An 11,443-nucleotide genomic window follows, 5' to 3' on the forward strand; every position below is an offset into this window, starting at 1 on the left:
GCATTCTCTCAACCAGCATCACCTGGAATGATTTTCCAACAGTCTTGAAGGAGTTCCCACACATGTTGGCAGCTTTTCCTTCACTCTACTGTCCAACTCATCCCAAACCATCTCAAATGGGTTGAAGTCAGTTGACTGTGGAGGCCAGGTTATCTGATGCAGCACGCCATGACTCTCCTTCTTGGTCAAATAGCCCTTACACAGCCGGGATGTGTGTTTTGGGGCATTGTCCTTTTGAAAAACAAATGATAGTCCCAATAAGCGCAATCTGGACGGGATGGCTTATCGCTGCAGAATGCTGTGGTAGCCATGCTGGATAAATGTGTATTAAATTCTAAATAAATCACTGACAGTGTCAACAGCAAAGCACACCCACACCATCACACCTCCTCCATGCTTCATAGTGGGAACCACACATACGGAGATCATCGGTTCACCTACTCTGTGACTCACAAAGACACAGCAGTTTTAACCAAAAATCTCAAATTTGGTCTCATCAGACCAAAGGACAGATTTCCACCAATCTAATGTCCATTGCTCATGTTTCTTGGCCCAAGCAAGTCTCTTCTTCTTTAATGGTGTTTTTATTTATTTTATTTTATTTCACCTTTATTTAACCAGGTAGGCAAGTTGAGAACAAGTTCTCATTTACAATTGCGACCTGGCCAGGATAAAGCAAAGCAGTTCGACACATACAACGACACAGAGTTACACATGGAGTAAAACAAACATACAGTCAATAATACAGTATAAACAAGTCTATATACGATGTGAGCAAATGAGGTGAGATAAGGGAGGTAAAGGCAAAAAAAAGGCCATGGTGGCAAAGTAAATACAATATAGCAAGTAAAACACTGGAATGGTAGATTTGCAATGGAAGAATGTGCAAAGTAGAAATAAAAATAATGGGGTGCAAAGGAGCAAAGTAAATAAATAAATTAAATACAGTAGGGAAAGAGGGAGTTGTTTGGGCTAAAATATAGGTGGGCTATGTACAGGTGCAGTAATCTGTGAGCTGCTCTGACAGTTGGTGCTTAAAGCTAATGAGGGAGATAAGTGTTTCCAGTTTCAGTGCTTTTTGTAGTTTGTTCCAGTCATTGGCAGCAGAGAACTGGAAGGAGAGGCGGCCAAAGAAAGAATTGGTTTTGGGGGTGACTAGAGAGGTATACCTGCTGGAGCGTGTGCTACAGGTGGGAGACGCTATGGTGACCAGCGAGCTGAGATAAGGGGGGACTTTACCTAGCAGGGTCTTGTAGATGACATGGAGCCAGTGGGTTTGGCGACGAGTATGAAGCGAGGGCCAGCCAACGAGAGCGTACAGGTCGCAATGGTGGGTAGTATAAGGGGCTTTGGTGACAAAACGGATTGCACTGTGATAGACTGCATCCAATTTGTTGAGTAGGGTATTGGAGGCTATTTTGTAAATGACATCGCCAAAGTCGAGGATTGGTAGGATGGTCAGTTTTACAAGGGTATGTTTGGCAGCATGAGTGAAGGATGCTTTGTTGTGAAATAGGAAGCCAATTCTAGATTTAACTTTGGATTGGAGATGTTTGATATGGGTCTGGAAGGAGAGTTTACAGTCTAACCAGACACCTAAGTATTTGTAGTTGTCCACGTGTTCTAAATCAGAGCCGTCCAGAGTAGTGATGTTGGACAGGCGGGCAGGTGCGGGTAGCGATCGGTTGAAGAGCATGCATTTAGTTTTACTTGTATTTAAGAGCAATTGGAGGCCACGGAAGGAGAGTTGTAAGGCATTGAAGCTTGCCTGGAGGGTTGTTAACACAGTGTCCAAAGAAGGGCCAGAGGTATTCAGAATGGTGTCGTCTGCGTAGAGGTGGATCAGAGACTCACCAGCAGCAAGAGCGACCTCATTGTCCTTTAGTAGTCCTTTAGTAGTGGTTTCTCTGCAGTAATTCAACCATGAAGGCCTGATTCACTCAGTCTCCTCTGAACAGTTGATGATGTGTCTGTTTCTTGAACTCCGTGAAGTATTTATTTTGGGCTACAATTTCTGAGGCTGGTAACTGTAATGAACTTATCCTCAGCAGCAGAGGTAACACTGGGTCTTCCTTTCCTGTGGCGGTCCTCATGAGAGACAGTTTCATCACAGCACTTCATGGTTTTTGCGACTGCACTTGAAGAAACTTTCAAAGACTGACCTTCATGTCTTCAAGTAATGATGGATTGTCGTTACTCTTTGCTTATTTGAGCTGGTCTTGCTATAATATGGACTTGGTCTTTAACCAACTAGGACTTTATTCTGTATACCACCCTACCTTGTCACAACACAACTGATTGGCTCAAATGCATTAAGAAGGAAAGAAATTCCACAAATGAACTTTTAACAAAGCACAACTATTAATTGAAATACATTCCAGGTGAATACCTCATGAAGCTGCTTGAGAGAATGGCAAGTGTTTGCATAGCTGTCATCAAGTCAAGGGGTGTCTACTTTGAAGATTCTCAAATCTAAAATATATTACACAAAAATATAACACTTTGTTGGTTACTACATGATTCCATATGTGTTATTTCATAGTAATTTCATATGTTTTCACTATTATTCTACAATTTAGAAAGTTTTCAAAATAAAGAAAAGTCCTAGAATGAGTAGGTGTTTCCTAACATTTAACTGGTACTGTATATATATTTATTTTATACACAAAACCAGGCACAAAACTAACACCATACTTCCACTCATTTTTACAAGAGTAACAGTTCGCTTTAGAGGACTCCGGGGACATTTTCCATAGATGTATTTGGTCATATTAGTTTGTAGGTTGTGTTAGTTTGTAGGTCATATTAGTTTGTAGGTCATATTAGTTTGTAGGTCGTATTAGTTTGTAGGTCGTATTAGTTTGTAGGTTGTGTTAGTTTGTAGGTCATATTAGTTTGTAGGTCGTATTAGTTTGTAGGTCCTATTAGTTTGTAGGTCCTATTAGTTTGTAGGTCCTATTAGTTTGTAGGTCATATTAGTTTGTAGGTCCTATTAGTTTGTAGGTCGTTGTAGGTTAGTTTGTAGGTCATATTAGTTTGTAGGTCGTATTAGTTTGTAGGTCCTATTAGTTTGTAGGTCCTATTAGTTTGTAGGTCCTATTAGTTTGTAGGTCCTATTAGTTTGTAGGTCCTATTAGTTTGTAGGTCCTATTAGTTTGTAGGTCCTATTAGTTTGTAGGTCCTATTAGTTTGTAGGTCCTATTAGTTTGTAGGTCCTATTAGTTTGTAGGTCATATTAGTTTGTAGGTCATATTAGTTTGTAGGTCCTATTAGTTTGTAGGTCATATTAGTTTGTAGGTCATATTAGTTTGTAGGTCGTTGTAGGTCCTATTAGTTTGTAGGTCATATTAGTTTGTAGGTCGTATTAGTTTGTAGGTCGTATTAGTTTGTAGGTCCTATTAGTTTGTAGGTCCTATTAGTTTGTAGGTCCTATTAGTTTGTAGGTCATATTAGTTTGTAGGTCCTATTAGTTTGTAGGTCCTATTAGTTTGTAGGTCGTATTAGTTTGTAGGTCGTATTAGTTTGTAGGTCGTATTAGTTTGTAGGTCCTATTAGTTTGTAGGTCGTATTAGTTTGTAGGTCCTATTAGTTTGTAGGTCGTATTAGTTTGTAGGTCGTATTAGTTTGTAGGTCCTATTAGTTTGTAGGTCGTATTGGTTTGTAGGTTGTATTAGTCAGAATATGAACACTGAAAAGTACAAAATAACAACGTGAATAAATGAAGGTCCTGTGGAACAAACACTGACACGTATAATCACCCACAACTCAACAGTGATACCAGGCTATTAGGTTCTCAATCAGGTCAACTATTGACAGCTGCCTCTGATTGAGAACCATACCAGGCTAAACACAGAAATCCCAAATTATAGAAAAGGGAACATAGACAACCCACCCAACTCATGCCCTGACCATACTAAAACAAAGAAATAACAAAAGAACTAAGGTCAGAACGTGTCATGTAGCTTTTTTTGGTCACAAGTTCAGTTTGCTGAGGAGTGCTATTTGCAAATTTGCTGGGTGATTTAAAAAGTTTGTCAATCGATCAATATTATTTTCATAATCTTAGCAAAATTTTTATCTTTAATTTACAATCTGTAGAAACAATGAGAATAGAAAGGTTCAGAACTTTTGTGAAACATCACAGCAGAGTTGAAAAATATATCCCAAATAGAAAACAATTAAAACGGGCGAGTCTTCAGAGATAGATTGGTGGAGTTGAGGGGAGCTGAATGGTGGGACAAAAAAAGATAACTAATACAAAATATACTGTGTCTGTAACATGTATATAGTGTGTAACATGTATATAGTATGTAACATGTATATAGTGTGTAACATGTATATAGTGTGTAACATGTATATAGTGTGTAACATGTATATAGTGTGTAACATGTCTATAGTGTGTAACATGTATATAGTGTGTAACATGTATATAGTATGTAACATGTATATAGTGTGTAACATGTATATAGTGTGTAACATGTATATAGTGTGTAACATGTATATAGTGTGTAACATGTATATAGTATGTAACATGTATATAGTATGTAACATGTATAAACATGTATATAGTATGTAACATGTAATAGTATGTAACATGTATATAGTGTGTAACATGTATATAGTGTGTAACATGTATATAGTGTGTAACATGTATATAGTATGTAACATGTATATATGTGTAACATGTATATAGTAACATGTATATAGTATGTAACATGTATATAGTGTGTAACATGTATATAGTGTGTAACATGTATATAGTGTGTAACATGTATATAGTGTGTAACATGTATATAGTATGTAACATGATATAGTGTGTAACATGTAGGAGTGCATGTATATTGCAATATAGCATTATATAGCATGTATATAGTGTGTAACATGTATATAGTGTGTAACATGTCATAGTCAATATAGTATCATGTATATTATGTTTATAAGTCATGTATATAGTAAAATGTATATAGTCATTTATAGTGTTAACATGTATATAGTGTGTAACATGTAAACAATGAGTAACAAGTTCAGAACTTGTATATAGTGTGAAACATGTATATTGTATATATCCCATGTATATAGTGTGTAACATGTATATAGTTGTAACATGTATATAGGTGTAACATGTATATGTGTGTAACATGTATATAGTATGTAACATGTATATAGATAACTATATACAAAATATACTGTGTAATGTATATAGTATGTAACATGTATATAGTGTGTAACATGTATATAGTATGTAACATGTATATAGTGTGTAACATGTATATAGTGTGTAACATGTATATAGTATGTAACATGTATATAGTATGTAACATGTATATAGTGTGTAACATGTATATAGTGTGTAACATGTATATAGTATGTAACATGTATATAGTGTGTAACATGTATATAGTAACATGTATATAGTGTGTAACATGTATATAGTGTGTAACATGTATATAGTATGTAACATGTATATAGTGTGTAACATGTATATAGTATGTAACATGTATATAGTGTGTAACATGTATATAGTGTGTAACATGTATATAGTGTGTAACATGTATATAGTATGTAACATGTATATAGTGTGTAACATGTATATAGTGTGTAACATGTATATAGTATGTAACATGTATATAGTGTGTAACATGTATATAGTGTGTAACATGTATATAGTGTGTAACATGTATATAGTATGTAACATGTATATAGTGTGTAACATGTATATAGTGTGTAACATGTATATAGTGTGTAACATGTATATAGTATGTAACATGTATATAGTGTGTAACATGTATATAGTGTGTAACATGTATATAGTGTGTAACATGTATATAGTGTGTAACATGTATATAGTGTGTAACATGTATATAGTATGTAACATGTATATAGTATGTAACATGTATATAGTGTGTAACATGTATATAGTGTGTAACATGTATATAGTGTGTAACATGTATATAGTATGTAACATGTATATAGTGTGTAACATGTATATAGTATGTAACATGTATATAGTGTGTAACATGTATATAGTATGTAACGTGTATATAGTGTGTAACGTGTATATAGTGTGTAACGTGTATATAGTGTGTAACATGTATATAGTGTGTAACATGTATATAGTGTGTAACATGTATATAGTGTGTAACATGTATATAGTGTGTAACATGTATATAGTGTGTAACTTGTATATAGTGTGTAACATGTATATAGTGTGTAACATGTATATAGTGTGTAACATGTATATAGTGTGTAACATGTATATAGTGTGTAACATGTATATAGTGTGTAACATGTATATAGTGTGTAACATGTATATAGTGTGTAACATGTATATAGTAATATAGTATGTATATATAGTGTGTAACATGTATATAGTGTGTAACATGTATATAGTGTGTAACATGTATATAGTGTGTAACGTGTATATAGTGTGTAACATGTATATAGTGTGTAACATGTATATAGTGTGTAACATATAGTGTATATATAGTATGTAACATGTATATAGTGTGTAACATGTATATAGTGTGTAACATGTATATAGTGTGTAACATGTATATAGTGTGTAACATGTATATAGTGTGTAACATGTATATAGTATGTAACATGTATATAGTGTGTAACATGTATATAGTGTGTAACATGTATATAGTGTGTAACATGTATATAGTGTGTAACATGTATATAGTGTGTAACATGTATATAGTGTGTAACATGTATATAGTATGTAACATGTATATAGTATGTAACATGTATATAGTGTGTAACATGTATATAGTGTGTATATATAGTGTGTAACATGTATATAGTGTGTAACATGTATATAGTGTGTAACATGTATATAGTGTAACGTGTATATAGTGTGTAACGTGTATATATGTATATAGTAACGTGTATATAGTGTGTAACGTGTATATAGTGTGTAACGTGTATATAGTGTGTAACGTGTATATAGTGTGTAACGTGTAACATGTATATAGTGTGTAACATGTATATAGTGTGTAACATGTATATAGTGTGTAACGTATATAGTGTGTAACATGTATATAGTGTGTAACGTATATAGTATATAGTGTGTAACGTGTATATAGTGTGTAACGTGTATATAGTGTGTAACGTGTATATAGTGTGTAACGTGTATATAGTGTGTAACGTGTATATAGTGTGTAACGTGTATATAGTGTGTAACGTGTATATAGTGTGTAACGTGTATATAGTGTGTAACGTGTATATAGTGTGTAACGTGTATATAGTGTGTAACGTGTATATAGTGTGTAACGTGTATATAGTGTGTAACATGTATCTAGTATGTAACATGTATGTAGTGGGTATATAGTATGTAACTTGTATATAGTATGTGACATGTATATAGTATGTGACATGTATATAGTATGGAACATGTATCTAGTATGTAACAGGGGCGGCAGTGTAGCCTAGTGGTTTGAGCGTTGGACTAGTAACTGGAAGGTTGAGAGTTCAAACCCCCGAGCTGACAAGGTACAAATCTGTCGTTCTGACCCTGAACAGGCAGTTAACCCACTGTTCCCAGGCCGTCATTGAAAATAAGAATTTGTTCTTAAGTGACTTGCCTAGTTAAATAAAGGTAAAATAAAAAAATAAAAAATAAAAAAAACAGTGGGGAGAACATGTATAAATTAATTACTTAAAAAAATCATACCATGTGATTTTCTGGATTTTTGTTTTAGATTCCGTCTCTCACAGTTGAAGTGTACCTATCATAAAAATTACAGACCTCTACATGCTTTGTAAGAAGGAAAACCTGCAAACTCGGCAGTGTTTCAAATACTTGTTCTCCCCAATGTATATGGGGGATTGGAAATGATGCAGACAATTACACTGATAGAGTGGCTTCTATCTGCAATATTAAATATGATCTACACTCTGAAACAATATATATAAATAACAAATACTAAATCGTAGTACATATTCTGCTGTTCTATTGTTCAGGTAATCAGGTGGAACGATGTCCAATCATCATTTTGTTTCTTTGTTGTTTGAATTAACATCTGTGTTGTAATATCACAAACTGAAGTGGCAGTTTCACCTCTATGGATTCCTACTTTATGGTCAGGGTCAAAAGGAGACATGAACTGGTAATGGACAGACAGGTTGAGATATGTCTAGAGGAAGGGTGTAGTCTGAGGGGGAGGACAGATAAAGTTCCTTGGAATACGTATTCTGGAGAACTCTGAATGGTGAATCATTTGCCAACTTAACTGGAGAAAGTGTATAAAAGAGAAAGTCAGCTCTTCGATGTGACACATTCTCCCAGAGAAGACACTTTCTACCAGAGAAGACACTCCAGAACAGAGGAAGAACACGACATCGCAGGTAAAGAAATTACTTCCAAAGAAGGGTTCTGATGTGTATATGAGTATGTCTGTGTTACTATAAAGGGCAGGTTGGTGGTGGGATACATGGGTTTCACTTGTTCCACTAGCACCATAACACCTGATTCAGATGATCAAAGAATCCGTCTTCAATTTGGATCAAATTGAATGTAAGAGGATAACAAATACATAACTAATGCTGTCCTCTAGGGGGCGTTGTCACCACTCCTGATGTGTGATAGTGTCTTTTAATGTGTTTTTTTTCAGTTAACCAATTCAGTTATATATGTTTATAATGAATCATTTGACTCAGCTGAGAACAAATGTCTGTTCTAGTATCTGTTTAAGGTGTTTTAGTGCATCCTTGAAGTCTTCATTTTATCAAGCCATGTTTCCCCTTTATGACCCCTGGAGAATATACTTAGTAAAGCTTTTCGCTAATTACTTCATTTTATACTTATCAGATGTCTTGGTCTTTGGTGTATTTAGTGTGTCATTTCATTCTTCATTTGATGTGTTGACCAATGTCGCGATGTATTCTTCCTTTACAGACACTTGTCTCCAACAACACAAAATGGCTTCTAAATACATCACAGAAATTGTTATCTCCACTACCCCTGGAAGGGAGCAACAGCTTCGTGACCAAGGATATGACAAGATAAATGTTAACCTCAACCAAGGCACTTCATCGACCATTACAGTTTACATGTGGTACAAAAAGGGCAATGGTGAACCCATCACCAGAGTCCAGCTTTCATTCACTGATGAAATGAAAGATGTCCTGCGAAAAGCAGGGTTCACTGAGCTCCCAGAAAACCTCAACTCTGGAACACAAGGATATGTCATTCAGCTGTGGTACTCTAGTGCTGCACACCCTAAGTATGACATTCCCATTGAAGATCTCTTCCTCACCACTAATGAGAACGAAGAGGCCGCTCAATTCAAACTCGGCTGGGAAAGGTTACCGTGCAATCTGAACCTCGGTAACTCAGGAGATTTCATCACCCTCTGGTTGAAGAGAAAGAGTAAGACCTACATCTGTGACGTTGCTGCCACCACCTCATTCCAACAACACATCAACCTTTTCAACGAGGGCTACATCCGGCTGGGTGAAGACCTCAATAGAGGTTCTGGAGGAAAGCCCATCTTCCTCTGGTACCGTCAATCCACCGAAACGGGCGGCGGGCTCACCAAGATGAATGCATCCATCAACCATGCTGACGATTCCAGCCTAGTGAAGCAAGGTTTCACCGTGGTGAATGTTAACCTCAATGAGGGAACAGGCGGTCAGCCAGTGTATGTCTGGTTCAGGAAAGATGGATCTCTCCCTATCAAGGCCTTGACCGTTACATCCAACCCTGATGTAACTGGCCCTTATGACGAGGCCGGCTTGATCCTCATCGATAAAAATCTGAATGCTGGCAACAGTGGTGTGCCCCTCTACCTCTGGAATGGCAAATAAAAACCTGAGTTGGAGAGGCAGAATCAGCCCCAAAATTTGGCCAGATATTAGCTTTTGCATGGCAATATATCAGTTTAATTTTTAAATAGTTTTCTTACACTCAATGTTATCTTTTATGTCATAAAGTCACTGTCAGAGATAATTTAGAAAGTTTTCTTTAATGTTGTTTTCAATCAATTAACAATTGAATTATACAAATGATATTTTAGCAGCAGGTTTACGTCTTCTGAATATACCAAGGGGTTGAAAGGTTTTATATTGCATTGTGTTAGTCAGATATTGTTTTGAAAAACCTGAGTAAAGTAATACAATTAAAACGATTCCTGTGTAACACTGATCATTCTGTTAATCAATAAAGAAAGCATAGCAAATGAGAACATTGTACCTTTTAATTCATCAAATGCTTGACCTTATCACAAAGGCCTGATAACACCTACTGTACATTACCATTTATATTATAATGACCAGGAATGGGAGAGTTCAAAGCTCACAAATGCACACTCAGGTTGATGATGTAAAAATCTGAGAAATAACATAACTAAAGATTTGTTTCACTGAGAACTCACATTTGACAAAGTTTGAGTGCCTTGCAGATTGTATGATAGTTTTTCTTTGACTTGATCATCCAGTCTTCTATCTATATGATTTGTTTCGGCTCTCAATGCAATATTTCCGTGGTGCAAAACAGCACAGATTATAAGAAAAATTCAAATACAATCAGCGTGATTAACTTTGAAGCGTTCTTTAACAACGTGGGTTAAATCTGTAGTCAACAAAAGGAGAAGCCACTGTCACTGATTTTTGTAACCAGCTGAGGGATGGGGCTGGAGAAATGTAACCACTCAAATGCATAGATAGAGCTGTGGATGTCAGGACTGACCATCCATGATATCAACGTTAGTTGTAACCATGTTTTGAGGTCGTACAGTGTTTGTTTACAATTACATCGTTGACAAACAAAGTAAAGCAACATTGTGTTGTCATGAGAATCAATAATAAACAGTTGTTATGTTCACTATTCAGCCCTTGTGTTTTATTGTTGTGTGTTCCCTTTGACTCACATTATCTGTCCTATGGGAGCCACCGTATCTGCTTCCTGTAATGAATGTGAGGAGAGTTGTAGCGAATAAACACCCCAGCAGTTTATAAAGAATTTAGTTGGTCTCGTTCTTTCAACATAACAGAATTCTCTCTCTTTTTCTAGTTTTTTACCCCTTTTTCTCCCCAACTTCATGGAGTCCAATTGGTAGTTCCAGTCTTGTCTCGTGGCTGCACCATACGGACTCAGGTTGTCTCGTGGCTGCACCATACGGACTCAGGTTGTCTCGTGGCTGCACCATACAGACTCAGGTTGTCTCGTGGCTGCACCATACGGACTCAGGTTGTCTCGTGGCTGCACCATACGGACTGCACCATACGGACTCAGGTTGGCGACCGTCTCTGTGGCTGCACCATACAGACTCAGGTTGACTCTGCACCTGTGTCAGCGTGTACACCGGGCTGCACCAATACGGACGCACCTGGAGAGCGCTTACTGTGACGGACAATGCCCACTGTATGTGACCACCATGCACCTGGCCACCGTGTCAGCGTGTACTGCCCGGACCAACCAATGTGACCGACCTGGAAACAC

At 36.5% G+C, this 11,443-nt stretch overlaps 1 protein-coding gene across 1 annotated transcript; it reads left to right on the plus strand.

Moving 5' to 3' along the window:
- The first annotated feature begins 8,231 nt into the window (after positions 1 to 8,231).
- Positions 8,232 to 10,832, plus strand: LOC135532172 (uncharacterized). The gene is made up of 2 exons (XM_064959786.1): positions 8,232 to 8,349; positions 8,900 to 10,832. The coding sequence occupies exon 2, from the start codon at positions 8,923 to 8,925 to the stop codon at positions 9,808 to 9,810; it is 888 nt and encodes a 295-aa protein (XP_064815858.1). The 5' UTR covers positions 8,232 to 8,349; positions 8,900 to 8,922; the 3' UTR covers positions 9,811 to 10,832.
- Positions 10,833 to 11,443: the final 611 nt, after the last annotated feature.

The sequence above is a fragment of the Oncorhynchus masou genome, unplaced genomic scaffold (assembly GCF_036934945.1).
Source record: "Oncorhynchus masou masou isolate Uvic2021 unplaced genomic scaffold, UVic_Omas_1.1 unplaced_scaffold_1754, whole genome shotgun sequence".
Classification (NCBI taxonomy): Eukaryota; Metazoa; Chordata; class Actinopteri; order Salmoniformes; family Salmonidae; genus Oncorhynchus; species Oncorhynchus masou.